Here is a 14,641-nt window from a genome sequence, read left to right on the forward strand (position 1 = left end):
GAATTGACTTTAAAATTCTATTGATCACTTTTAAAGCTCTTCATGGTCTCTCGCCTTGTTATATTTCTGACCTTTTAGTCCCATACGCACCAGCACGTACCTTGAGATCCTCGGGCAGAGGTCTGTTGTCTGTTCCAGAGTCTCGACTGAAAACTAAAGGGGACAGAGCGTTTTCTGTCAGGGCCCCGAGGCTCTGGAACAGCCTGCCTGAGGAAATCAGGTCGGCTGAGTCGGTGAACTCTTTTAAGTCCCTTCTTAAAACATACTTTTATAGGAGAGCTTTTCCCGATCTTATTTGACTTATCTTATTTTATCCCTTTTATTTTATTGTATTTTACTAATTTTATATTAAATTTTCATGCTCTTATCTTTTTTGTATTATTCTTTACACTTGTTAAAGCACTTTGTAACTTGTTTTTGAAAAGTGCTCTACAAATAAGGATTATTATTATTATTATTATTTTGAAGTAACATCACGACAACAACACGGTGCAGAATGAGAGAAGTTAGCAGACAGTGAGCGAAGGCCTTCACATGAAACGATTCACAACTTGGATTAATTATTATAAAAATCTGTTTTGATTCTTTTGATGGGTGAACCCTTACAGACTAAAGGAATATAAATAATCAAGGAAGGACACATTCGGGCTTAACGATCGGGCTTAAGGAGCTCAAAGGTAACAGCAGTCATCACTTTTTTCCTTTCCTCTCTTGTACCAGGCAGGTTACACTGTTAAATCTATAAAAATTAGAGTTTGGGGCTTGTTGTTTCCCTTAAATTAACTGAACTATTGAATTGTGAAGAATCTAACCAATCTAACGTTTATTTGTCAAAATGTGTTCCCACACCAGTCCAGTAAAAGGGATAGGTGGCTATTTGGGACTCGGCTATTAATTGAAGTTTTACGTTAGATTCATCAAACACAACTTTAAATGACTGATCACGCTGCCCCTGTAACTGCTGTATGTGTAAATAAGCAACTGTTTGACATAACAGCACATTAAGTTTCTGGATGACAAAACTATGATTCTATTGAAGACAGGATCTGCTAGACATTAGACACATTGAATGATAAACTCGAAAAAGGAAAAACAATTTAAATTGGTGGGCTTATTATAGTACTTGGAAAATGAAGTCTTGAAATTATGATTCTGAAAAAGGGGTGCTGGTTTTCTTTCATCTAAGGCCACGGCACCATCGAGTGTCTGGCAGTCTGCTGCCTCTCTGTCTGTGTCTCCTGGGGTCCCTTTCATTGTAGTCATTCTTTACCACAACACTATATTAAGAAAAAAAAAAAGGGGGAGGCAGAGTTCTTTTAATAGCAGCACTGGCCACAGACTAATAAGATTCAGCTGGATCGGACCAATAAAGCGCTCACACTGACACCTGATGAAGTGATGTGGTTATCAGTTAAAGTCAAACTGCTTCTGCATGACTTAACAGGGCCGCCGTACGTCTAAATGACTCAAATGTGAGCGTTGAAAGAGCAAAGCCACACTAATGAGTCCCTGTGTTTACTGTTTGTTTGAATCAGCCAGAATTTTGAGCACGTGAAGCAAGTTATGGCATGACACTTCAAGTCATGTGGGGTCAGCTGAGAGAGAGAGTTTTTTTACTACTTTAAAGGTTGTTAACAAAACTGAAAAGGAGTTCTCAGGGTGGCAGCAAAACACTGAAGGATGAAGCTTGTTATGTGACAGGAGGGGAGGGCAAAAAGAAGCTGAAAGAGGTATTTTAGGACAGTCATAGTATTATTTATATTTATCAGAAACAGCTTTAATGCCATATCGCTTTTACACATACAAGGAATTGCTTTTGTGACTAGGTCTGTAACAATAGACATAAACCCATTTAAATATAAAAATATGAAACTGACACATATGAAAGTTATAAAACAATAAAAAAGTGCAATTAGATTAGTTTGTGCGTGTGTTTATGACTCAATTCTTCGCATTTGTATCATAAATGCACTTTTTAAAATATTAAATCTGTAGTTGTCAGGTGATATTCATGTTTTTCTCATTGTCTACAAATCCCATGAAATAACAAAACCAACAGTGAATGTATCTACTGACATGTGTGTATCCAAAGCCTGATAGATATTCTTTCACTGTGCCACATCACTCCATTGTTGTCTAAAAACTATTAAAAACACATCAGTGAGCCACACTTTTGCACTGGGTGACGTTCCTTTGCTACCATGAACACACACACTTTTATTTTGGACTCAGTCCCGCATACACCATCCTGCTGCCCTAAATAATCACTAGAGCACCACATGTGGATTATCCACCATTGAAAATAGTCACTAACAAATGCATTATTTCATCTTGATAGTTTGACAAAAAAACTACAGGGAGCAGCTGTTTTAGCAAATTACTGAACCCTGTTTTTTATTGAAACAGTGTATTTGTGAAGTGTTTTGAAGTCTTCCAATGGGCTTGGAGCTGACAGCCACAGACAGGAAAACAGAAGGTATTGAGAAATGAAACGCCTTCATTATCCTTTAATAAAGAGTTATAACTTAATTTGAAACTCAGCAATGTGGGTTTGATTTAGAACAACATGTCATCTTGAATTTACTTTGCAGCTCTTCCTGAGGTTTCTTAAATTTTTCCCCATTAAAGGGTTTTTGGGGGCGGAGTTTTTCTTTATCTGAATCGAGGATCTAAAGATAGAGGGTGTATTATACTGTAAAGTCCCCCAAGGGCAAATTTGTGATTTGTTATACTGGGTTATATAAATACAATTGACTTGATTTAATCTGCAGGGTATTTGTGCAAAAAGTGATACGCTCAAGGATTTCCACCTATGTGAACTTTGCATTGAGGAAAGTCCCTTTGTGTAAACTTAAGACGCTAGAGAAACATTTGCACTGTTGCAGTCTTTTTGCACTGTAGTACAAGTTGTGATGAAACAGAAATTATTTTCAGTTTTTTAATGCAGAGTCTGTGGGTATTTTCTACACACCTTTTCAGAAAATGTCATGGTTTAGCTCTACATCACCTCCTACAGTATATACAGTAAGTAAGCAAAAGAGACGGTGGTATTTCTATTGCTAGTTCTTCTCTATATTAAAACCACATTTCCCATAAAACCCTTCTGCTTCCTGTCCCTCGCGACCCTCCATTGCATGAACAAAACAAGGGCTGATGACAGCTAGTATAAATTCTTGGAAGTAAACTGACGGCCCTTCTTCATGTTTTGTGCCATAAAATTATGCAGCAGATCCATCCAACATCAACTGCTTATCCTGCGTACAGGGTCGCGGGGTGATGCAGCAGATTTTTCTCAAAATCCAAACCAGAAAATACAGCAGAGACAGCTTCCTTAGAGATGATGTTGTCTGTTCACAGCAGCTGTAATTATGTATCACAACTCCACTTAGTTGATGCAAAAAACAAATTTTTAACCAGTTTATATTTATATTGTGATACTATCGTTAACCTGTTTATATATCTGGCACTGTGTACATTCGGTTTCTGCACCTTAATGATAATCTTTTCTTTTAGACAGCCTGGCTCTGTTTGAACGTAACAAATCTGGCTACAGTTACCTCTGAAGCACAATAATTAGGCTTGTTTATTATGTGGAAAAATTAAACTGTAAAAATGTGAATTTGCTGTTTTACGGGATGGTGTTAATGTGCTGGACTGTTTCTCAGCCATGGCCAGTAACTTCCCAGAGTCACAGCTGTTTGCCTGGCAACTGTTCAGAGCCAAAAAGTAATCCGACAAATAGCCCACTATAAAACGGAAATAATATTTACACTTCAGTTTTTGTTATGTAGCAAAATAACATGAACTTTGTGCTGGTAGGTGGATTTTATGACCACTGGACAGAGCCAGATTAACCTATTGTTGCTTGTTCAAAGTCTTTGTGCCAAGCTAAGCTAACTGGCTGCAGCCTGTAGCCTACCTTCATAATGACTGTATGGCATGAGAGCTGTATAAATCTTCTCAACTGACTTTCTAAATGATCTGTATGCTGAGGCCTGGGAAGTGTGCAATAACTTGGAGTTCTGCTTGTGGTTTTATGTATTTTATTTTATTTTATTTATTATTTTATTTATTTGTTTTAATCGTTTATTGGATGTGTCATGAGTGTGTATGTAGCCTACATGTACGTCTTCAGCTGTTGTTTGTATTTTATGTGTATTTCTTGTCTGTATATGTATTTCCAAAAAATTCTCTACATACTGGGACAATCCTGTCACCTTTCTGCAAGTTATTACAAAAAGTCATATTCCATTTAATTAACAACTGAGTATTTCGTCTGGTCATGTTGGTTGCAGTTGATTTATACAAAACTGAAATGTAAAGATTTACTCTCATTTTACTGCAGCAGTAAACAATGCCAAATGTATCTCACATTGTACATAATTTATAGTGTTTGCGTCCTGTTGGTTTAATAAGGAGGTTTCTCTTGTTTTGTTTTTTTTCAGTTATCTCACTGGGTGGTTTTATCTAAAAGGAAAGGGAGGAGACCATGATGCTATGTTTTTTTAGCGAGCCTCAGGGCGTCAGTAACAGCACACCTCCCTGCTGATGAGACGACTGCAGTATCAGATTAAAGGGAGGCATGCGAGGCCGGTGGTCTGCTTCTATACATCCTGTGTATTGTGTGTGTGTGTGTTTGACACCTGCGTTTGTGTCCTGCAGGATTGACGGGTTTCCCTGGCAGATGCGGGAGGAAAAGGTTCGACGTGTCTTTCGGGAAGCGCTGAAAATCTGGAGTGACGTCACCCCGCTCACCTTCACCGAGATCCGCAGTGGCGAGGCTGACATCCGCATCGACTTTAAAAGGTGGGAGGACAGAAACATGGGGGAAAAAACATCTTCAATTTAAAAGGAAAATGTGCCTGAACACATGCTTTACAGTCTGTGTGGATTAAAAAATGTATTTGTTATGAGGGAAAATAAGAGAATACTAATATTTTTAACCAGGCCAGCGGCTTTAGCGATGTCTGTCTGTCGGCCCACAATCAGACTGAAATATCTCAACAACTCTTGGATGGATTGCCATGAAATTTGGTTCAGACATTCATGATCCTCTAAGGATGAATGGTATTAACTTTTGTGATTCTATGACCTTTCCCATCATCAGGTCAACATTTTTATGTGTCCAATACTTTGGTTTCTGACTACATACCTGCAAAACTAACGACATTCCTGTCAATCTCAGCTGTACTTTGTGTTTAGTGCTAATTGGCAACAGGTTAGCAAGCTAAAAGGCCAAACTAAGATGGTGAACACTGTAAACATCATACCTGAAAAATATCAACAAGCTAGCATTTGCATGTTAGCATATTGATGTTAGCATTTCACTCAAACTACTGCTGTGTTTAAGTACAGCTTCATTGTTCTAACACTCAAACATTTAAGACAAGACTATAGGTAAAGACACACCGATGGTGTCTTTGTGCATAAATACGTCCGGATACACCACTGTCCTATTTTACGTGACTGACAAGCTGCTCTCCAGAAAACCACATCCTGACTACTGCACCCTGTTCACAGTGACAATGTTAACATGTTGATGTTTAGAGGCATAATACAGAATAATGCAGAATGCAGAACCAGTGGTACATGGTTCACAAAAATGTCAACATGGCAGTAGTGCTAGATGGAATATCAGAGGATCACCAGAGTAATTAGGATCTATTGTCTAGGAATGAATGTCTGAACAAAATTACATGGCAAGCTGTCTAATAGTTGTTGTCATTGCAATCCCTAGAGCCACTCAGGTACGTGGCAAAAAAAATTGTGTAGATATTGCCGTTTCGTTTTGGCTAAAAGAAATTAAATCATAAAAAGGACTAGGGCTGCAACTAAGGATGATTTTCATTATCAACTAATATGCAGATTGTTTTCTGGATTAATACATGTATCATTTTGTCTTTAAAATGCCAGAAAAAAAGGTCTGGGACAATGCCCATCACAACATTTAACAGCCCAAAGTGACATCTTTGAATTATTTTGTCTGATAAACGCTCCAAGACCCAAAGATAAGTCAAAGAAAAGGCTAAAACTAGCAAATGTTTGGAATTTTTGCTTGGAAAAGGACCATCTACTATTAAAATTGTTGCAATAATTGTGTATAATAATCTGTTAGCGACTTATCAATTAATCAGCTGACAGCATTAAAAAGAAAATTGAATAAAAAGTTTTTTAGAAATATTTAACATTTTATGAATCATTAGTATGATGATGTTGGTTGTGATGCAATGTTGGATTTTCTACAAATTCTTTGTTGATAACAGAGCTTTATGTTGGTTATAGACACCATTTATGATTTTGCACCACTTTAATCTTTAAGAACTGGTGTTTTTACTGTATGAGCTCTTTTTGTCTGAACTTCTTTCATTTCGTGGATTATATGGAACTCCCCTCTATATTCACCACAAGTAATCCTGAGCACATCACTCAACAGAGGCACAGAGTGAAACATTTTAAATATATGTATGGGTTTAGGACGGCAGAATCAGACCAGATCTTTGCTTCAGAGAACCACAAAGCTAGAAAAAAGAGATAGCAGATCAAGGAAACACAAGCACATTACAAACTCCAGAGATACAAAACCAGAGTTGTATGGGGGATCTGTGTCATCTTTGAAATGACTTCACTCTCTTTCATGTAGCTTGGTTTGTTTATTCCTGCAGTGATTTCACGTTTTTCCCCTTTTGAATCATGGTTTTGATCAAGCTTTGTTGCGTCACAGCAGTCTTTGTTTGCCCTGCTGCACGAATATAAAGAAGAAATTGTCTTCTGGTCAAAATCTCATTACTGTTGTGCGTATCTCATTATGATATAAGAATAAGGAACAATGGACATATGGAGAGGAATATGGAAAATGCTGATTGATGAAAAACTATTACTACACATGTAGTCCAAGACCCAAAAGGGGGAATATCTAAGGAGCTGGAAAATTAAATAAGCGAGTCAAACATATAGATCAAAGTGAAACTAATTACATCTTAATGTATTAAATCAACTGATAACGAAAAAATGATAAGGTGTTCTTGATTATTACCGATTGATTGGCAGTTTTTGTTTACAGAGCGGGTGACACATTTTAAATTCAGTCAGTCAAATAATTAGATTTTCATAATAATTGAAAATAAATACCAGATTCCAGCTGATTGATGTGAATATTTGCTGGTTTTCTTTACCCATTTCTGGTATTAAACTGAATATGTTTGGGTTTGGGATTGTTGTTCGGACTAAAGAAGCAATTTCAATATGCCAACTTTGGTTCTGGCAAGTTGTGACAGGCAAATCTCAATATGCAGACTATTTGATACTTGATGTTGCCATTGTTTTAAAGCTGTTATAAAAAGTTTGATTTATAAAGTTCATCATGCTTTAAGCCTTCAGAGTGGCTTTTATGTTCATTAGAGTGTTTGATTTACGGACCTGTAGTTACCAGCATAAAGACAACCTTCCCTTCGACGGCCCGGGTGGGATTCTCGCTCATGCTTTCTTCCCCAAAACACGCCGACAGGGAGACATTCACTTTGACTACGATGAGTCATGGACGCTTGGAAACCACATGGGTGAGTGTTTGTCTGAGAGGATAAAGACAAAGAAAACCTTTTTTTTAGTTCAATTAACATTTCTTTCTTTTTGACTTTATTTGTATTGTTTTTAATATAACACAAAGACCAGGTCACCAGGGGCAATACATAAGTTCTCACATAATAAGGGTGGGTTTACAGTATGTTAAGGATTACTTTATCTCTATATCTGCCCTCATCTGTAATTGGTCCAAAATGCAGCTCTTCTGCAGTTTTAGTATCCCTTTGGCTTCCTGTTGTTTTCAGAATACAGTTCAAAATTCGATTAATCCCTTACATAGCATTAAATTGATTAGCTCCGAAATGTATCTCGATCCTACTATCCCCTGACATACAAGGTCTGTCAGGGGATAGTAACACCATAGTAACACCACAGAAAAAACAACTCCAAAGTAAGTAATCCTTTTCTGCTCAAAATTTGCTTGTTAATAAATAAATTAAATTCAAGAGAGAAAAATAAAATAGGACAAATGAATGAAAATGTAACAATAACATGGGATGTTAAATTAAAGATGATAGTTTACAGTAACAGGAATTCAAAAAAACAAATTCAAAACATCCATTATACACATATCCCTTTACTCACTAAATGCAGTAATAGGAGGGAATAAATTAAATAGTAGTACTTATAATGGTAATAATAATACATGATAGAATACAATTTTTCATAAGACTTGTGAAAACATTGACAGCTGGTAAGCAACACAAGTACTATTCTATGAAGTGTTTTCCTTCCTTATTGTACAATATTCCACATTTGTGGAATTTATGTTAAGAGTCTTAGAGACTCTTTGAGACTCCTTTGTACAAGTAAAATTTTAGAAGATATTTGTCATGAGCTTTAAGTTTCAATCAATTAAATATATTGTTCTAAAACTATCATCAATCTCTGAACCAATTAATGATTTCATGTCTGTTTCTCAACATTTCTTGGATGCAAGAAATAATCTCACTGTTTGAGTTAATCATCAGATCAGGTCCGTAACACCAGGCTTTATCTTTAGCATGTACATGTAAACAGGTCGCATAACTGAGAGCAGATGTGAGTCAGCGCTGAGGTACTTTTTTATGACTCTTTGTTGGCACTGTATCGTCTGCCACTGCAAGCACGTCACAACAAACCTCAAACTATTTTCAGACACCATTTTAACTAGGAATGGTTTTGCATCTTCTGAGGCTTGTAAACTGCCCCTGCAGGCACAGACCTTCTCCAGGTTGCTGCCCATGAGTTTGGGCACGTCCTAGGTCTACAGCATTCCCGTGAGCCAGGAGCCATCATGTCCGCATACTACTCCTTCTCCTACCCGCTGAGGCTGAGCGAGGATGACAAGAAAGGCATACAGTACCTGTACGGAGCTAAACTACAAGTCCCGCCCTCTCCACCGACCCCACCTCCACCTCCATCAAACCCAGAGACCAACGAGATCATCACTAATGTGAGTGGAGCTGAAGCAACATTTAAAGTACTAAACTTGGGTTAAAAAAATGGTAATATGGCATAAAAATACTAGTTAATAGTGGGATGTTGATCAGCCTGCAAATCATCCACCCAAACTAGCAGTGGAGGGAGGCTTCGGCAGATTACGTTGGACGCAGCGTGTGGGAGAAGCAGATAAACAAAAAGCTAAAAGCAAGACAAGCGTTCAAATGCCATAGTGAAGTGGATAGCTACGTACTGCATGCTGATTAGTATTGGGAAGGAGTCGATCTTAGGAACGTTCTTAAAATCACAACGTAGTTGCTTGGCCCCGTGGGGTTGCTCTGTGCTCCTCAGGTGAACAGACAGGGAGACGTGCGATCCGCGAGTAAAGAGCAGGCGCTTTATGGATAGTAACCCTGGCAACGGCTTCTGTGCACTACACAGCTGTAGCCTATTTAACTTAAGTTAAACTTATAGGCTATATAAGTTCACCTGATAGGCCTTCATCTAGTTTTGCAGGGCTGCTCTGCCCTGCAAATTCCCTTCTGTTGATGTCCTGATAACTATTTAGTAAAAAGTAATAGATTCTGGAAACTCAAAAACAGCAAGGATCAGTCTCTCATCCAATGATCTGTGCCACGCATCATGTACAAAAAGTTCAAGACAATTCAACTTCAATAGCGGGCGGGCGTGTGCGTGAGGCGAGCACAACTGCGACAGTTTCACGGGAACCACTTCACCTCACTCTAACAGGGACACTTGCTACTGAACATAGACTGTTTATGCTGCTCCCTGATAATAAAGAAAAGTGTTTCTGCTGATACCCGTTCAGAAAAATAAACAAGAAAACAGATTCATATATGTTAACCTGTTGCTCAGAAGGTGCCTGTTATGATGTTATGATTGTGGCTCTGGACTCTGATGGTAGGCTAGATAAAAATGCCCTGGCAGTGACAAATAGCTTTGGTTTTATATTTGATTTGAAAGAATAGAAAGTACCTTCTTTGTTTAAAGTGTTTACAAACCACATGTTATTGCACTTTTGAGTATATAGCAGTACATTTAAATTAAAAGTGTGCAATACACTACTTTAGAATTCATTATTCAATTTTGAGCATAACACTGCTATTAATCGCGATTAATCGCAGAAAATCACGCGATTAATCGCGATAAAAACTTTTAATTGTTGCCCAGCACTAATACTCACTTGCTAAAGTAAGATGGTGAACATAGTGACAAACATCAGCGTGTTAGCATTGTCGTTGTAAGCATGTTAATGTTAGCATTTAGCTCAAAAAACTGCTGTGCCTCATAGAGCCACTGGCTTGGACTCGTTGTCTTGTTCTTATTGTCAACAAATCCTGTGAAAAGACCAAAACCAACAATGTGTCATTCCGTCTCTTAATACTTCCCCACCCTGTCAGTGTCTCTCAGGCCAAGCCCAATGATTCCTACTGAGGATGTCAATCTTTAAAAACACCTCACAAATACTGTTTCATTTTTAAAAAAGGCTCCTTAACTGTTGCGGACTGAATGTTGGGGACTATTCTGAGGAGCGGATTAATCCACATGTGGTGCTCTGGTGAGTATTTGGGGCAGCACAGTGTATGTGGAATTGAGTAAAAAAACTACAGTGTGTGTTCATTGTAGTGAAGGAATATGTCACCCAGTGCAATAGTGTGGCTCACTGATTTGTTTGTAATCGTTTTTTGGACAACAATTTAGCTCTATGTCACAGAGGAAGAAGATATTCACAGGGAATACTTGTTTGTAGGATCAGTTCATTTTTATGTAACCTGTTGGCAAGAAGAACAATTTAGAGCCTTATCCTTAAGAGGCAGCGGTTTCTGTGGTTATAACACACTTAGAATAGTGAATATCTTTGAAACTACACTACATCATACATGAGTGTATTTCTGAACCACAGATGATTAATGAGGGTCAAAGACAAAAGACATCTTGTAGTGTCATAAGAGTTTCTCACAGGCAAGCACCAGGAAAGTGTTCCACTTCAGATTATTTGCTCTTGTAAAATGTGTAACTGAGAGGTGTTTCATTGGACCTTAAGATGCACAAAACCCCTCTCTACTTTATTTTGGGATCCTTTCAGACAATAAAACAGCTTTTAATACTTTATCCCACTGCAATAAAAATCCCCCTTGTTATAAATGTTACATTTGCATGTGAAAATGAAGAAGTGATCTGTCTTATTTCCAGCCTGATGCCTGCCAGACGGACTTTGATGCTGTGTCTATGATTCGAGGGGAGCTGTTCTTCTTTAAATCGGGCTACGTTTGGCGGATCAGGGACGGGCATCTGGAGAGCGGTTACCCAGCACTGGCGTCCCGTCACTGGAGGGGGATTCCCGACAACATCGATGCCGCCTTTGAAGACAAGTCAGGGAATATTTGGTTCTTTCAAGGTGGGCAGTGCAAGACGGTTGAGCTTCTGAAATGTGGTTTATGGTTTCATGTGAGCACAAGATGATCAAGTATCATGCACTTTTAGGCAAGTTTAAACAGGGTTAAAATGTTAATTAACACAGCTGTGAAGTTATTGCAATGAAGTATTTCTGTGAAAATTTCCATTATATGTGGTTAAAGTAGACATGCAATTGTGCTTGTTCAAACCAAATTTGTACTGCAAAAAACAATACTGTGTTTGTCCTCTGTGAGGGCCTAAAACACTTCAACAGGGAACACCAGCTGTAGGGCTTAGGTTTTAACCTCTAACTTTTGGTTGGGTGCCTCCGCTGAGCTACACTGCGCTCTCACTATTTATTCTGAAATAAGACATAAAAAAATAACAAATGGGATGAAAACATAATTGTAACAATAGGGAAATTGTTAATTTGATGTAGCAGCAATGGTGTTGTCGGGTCACTAAAGACCCTCTAATCCCCATGTTGGTTTCCAACAGCTTTGTTTGTTTGTTCCTGCACAAGGCGGATGTTGTAAATTTTTGTACCATTTTGATAGGGAACAGATAATTAACTTACATCTGGCTGGAGTTTCTATTTAAATATATGATTGTGTTTTGGCAGAAAAGAGTGAAACCAAATCCCCAAACATGATAAAAATGATAAAGTTCATCAACATCAAGAGTTAGGTGTGAGCAAATTAGCCTAAATGTTATAAGAAAAGGACTTGTTAATGTTATGAGCTAGCTAACTGCTGGATCTAGTCTGCTAATTATTGCTGCCATCTGATAACATGTTTGAAGAGCACGCTAGCTGGTCACAGCTAACGTTAACATGTCAATATAAACATCAGCTGTCTAGTTACCTAGCTAGGTTGCTAGGAGGAGTTTCTTAATGTTTAAATATGTCAACTTAAAAGTTTTTATTTCTGTAAATTGACTTACAACAACTTGTACAACAGCGTTGAGCTCTTCCACACTTGTCACCATTTTTTAGTTGCTATTTTTCAGCCATCTTGGAGCACCAGCCATCTGAATCACTGCCCTGATCTCTGGAAGTCTGTAACCAGGCTAGAAGCCTACCCGTCGGCATTTGAGGAAGCACAAGAGGAGAGAGAGAGAGAGAGAGAGATAGCACACATTGCACACAGGGTCCCAGATGGGCTCTGTGTCTGTCAGACGGTCTAAAGGGGGTAGCCTGCTACCATATCAGCAGAGCAATAACGTTGGGTAATGCACAGCAGAGGGGCAGGTAGATTTTGTTAAAATATTATTACTTAATTCTCATCAGATAACGATTTATTTCTTGTAATATTACAACTTTTGTCTCAAAACATTATTCTGCAAATGTCAAAGAACACAGATATGTGGGAGAGATTGTTAATGTGCAGAAAGCTTTGAGCATGAGCAGAAATACTACTGAAATACAGGAGCTATTAAAGTCTAGGGGTTTCTAACTGAATTCAAATTAATTAAGCTAATTTATCATTGAGGTGAAAAGGTGCCACATGCACATTTAAAAAGACTTTACTACTTCAGGCATGCCTGTATATATGTAGTCTCAGCAGGGATTAAATAAAATGAGAAAAGTTGATATACAGGAGAAACATTTCTGACAGCAATAGTCAAAAGTCACCTGAATTTTGTGTGTCCTTTTATATAAAGAAAGACAAGGTGAAAACATCAAAGATTTCTCGGCTGGGCTAAGCCCCCATTGTTCCAAGAGCCTGGAAACAAATAGAACAAGACAGTATACATTTCTGACTGAAAACATGACTGAATAGATCTTAATTTAAGTGACACAATAAGAAATATTAGGGTTAGCCTATATAACATTGTTTCTAAGCAGAAAGTCTCAGTTGTACAAAATGCTGCAGTTAATATAGATAAACGTCCAAGTTTTTGCATTAAATGGGCATGTAAAATAGTAGCAGTTGCAAATAAAGAAATGAATGAGAAAGATAAGATTTAATTAGAGTCAAAAGGCATCCATTGTCCATCATCTCACTCGGCAGGCGAGAAATACTGGGTGTTTGATGCTGAGAGGCAGATCAGAGGGCCAGAGTCAATCAGGAGTTTGGGTCTGTCGGAGTCCGGGATCCAGGCGTCACTCCGTTGGGGTCATGATTCCAACTACAACACCTACTTCTTCAAGTCAGGCAGCTACTGGAGGTTCAGCCCCCATGAGAACCGAGTTGAATCCGCCTACCCACGCAGCATGAAGGACTGGAGTGGCATCCCCGAGGTTGTGGACGCCGCTTTTAGGGACATCTACGGTATGGTCCAAAAACCAACACTTAACAAGTGAACCAACTTAAGAGTTCCCATTTGGGTTTTAAAAGTTAGTATGTTAGTTACAAAGGGTTTCCAGTTCACAATGATCAGTTGTAAAAATCACCATTTTTTTCCTCCATCACTAGTGTTTAATGAAACATAGTTTTGACACAAATAACATTCCTTATTATTTTAGAGAGTCTTAAGAGTTGGACAGGAATTCACAATCTTGCAGACGTAAGAATGAATTCCCAAAATATTTGCAAGATCCGGCCGTTTCTTGAAATCCCTTGAATTTTTACACAAACGATTGGCCAAACTGGAGTAAAAATTTAACAAACAGCAGTTTTCAGCATTAAAACTGAGAAAAACTTTTTTCAAACCCAAATCATATACTTGTAACTATGGTCCAGAGAACTAGTCTTAAGTTCTTTAAATACAGTTAACTAGTTTAGTCCAGTGGTTCCCAACTTAGGGGGCGCGTTCCTCCAAAGGGGTCATAAGATGATTAAGAGGAGAGGAAAGGAAAAAAAACTGTTTTCATTTTTGGACATTGCCGTTTGGGTACGAGTCACTCTAGCCTTATTGACAGGTCACCATGGTAACAACTTGTTGATCACAGATAGTCCTGCCCTGAAGCATACTCTGCGTTATGGTCTATTTTCCTCTAAATGGGACATAATTTACTAAATGAACATCATGCTGTATTAAAGAAAACATGAAACTAGTGACAGAGACCATAAACTCATTATTATGAAAGTGCTTACTGAGGTAATAAATCAGGTGAGAAGTAGGGTCATTTTACCATTATTTCTAATGGAACAAGACTTCTTTTTGCAAACAGTAGAGTCGCTTCCTGTTCGCATCGCTTCTCAGACCGGAAGCTTCCCGCTTGGTCCAGATGCTCGAAGCTGCTCTAGGCAGCAGGTCTCTGACCAGCTGAATTTTTTTT

The 14,641-nt window shown here is 38.2% G+C and overlaps 1 protein-coding gene and 1 long non-coding RNA gene across 2 annotated transcripts in view; one reads left to right on the top strand and one right to left on the bottom strand.

Moving 5' to 3' along the window:
• LOC123959641 overlaps positions 1 to 12,568 on the bottom strand; it is a 29,832-nt gene extending 17,264 nt beyond the window's left edge. The window contains exons 1-4 of the long non-coding RNA XR_006822355.1: positions 12,361 to 12,568; positions 11,173 to 11,381; positions 7,417 to 7,568; positions 4,644 to 4,797 (exon numbers count right to left, since the gene is read on the bottom strand). This is a non-coding gene — a long non-coding RNA (uncharacterized LOC123959641). The remainder of the gene's footprint in view (positions 1 to 4,643; positions 4,798 to 7,416; positions 7,569 to 11,172; positions 11,382 to 12,360) is intronic.
• Positions 1 to 14,641, top strand: part of mmp11a (matrix metallopeptidase 11a) — a 36,041-nt gene that overhangs the window by 18,017 nt on the left and 3,383 nt on the right. Inside the window, exons 3-7 of the mRNA XM_046033807.1 lie at positions 4,663 to 4,806; positions 7,423 to 7,556; positions 8,775 to 9,013; positions 11,215 to 11,419; positions 13,431 to 13,691. Coding sequence (XP_045889763.1) covers positions 4,663 to 4,806; positions 7,423 to 7,556; positions 8,775 to 9,013; positions 11,215 to 11,419; positions 13,431 to 13,691 — 983 coding nt within the window. The remainder of the gene's footprint in view (positions 1 to 4,662; positions 4,807 to 7,422; positions 7,557 to 8,774; positions 9,014 to 11,214; positions 11,420 to 13,430; positions 13,692 to 14,641) is intronic.

The sequence above is a fragment of the Micropterus dolomieu genome, linkage group LG21, assembly GCF_021292245.1.
Source record: "Micropterus dolomieu isolate WLL.071019.BEF.003 ecotype Adirondacks linkage group LG21, ASM2129224v1, whole genome shotgun sequence".
NCBI lineage: Eukaryota > Metazoa > Chordata > Actinopteri > Centrarchiformes > Centrarchidae > Micropterus > Micropterus dolomieu.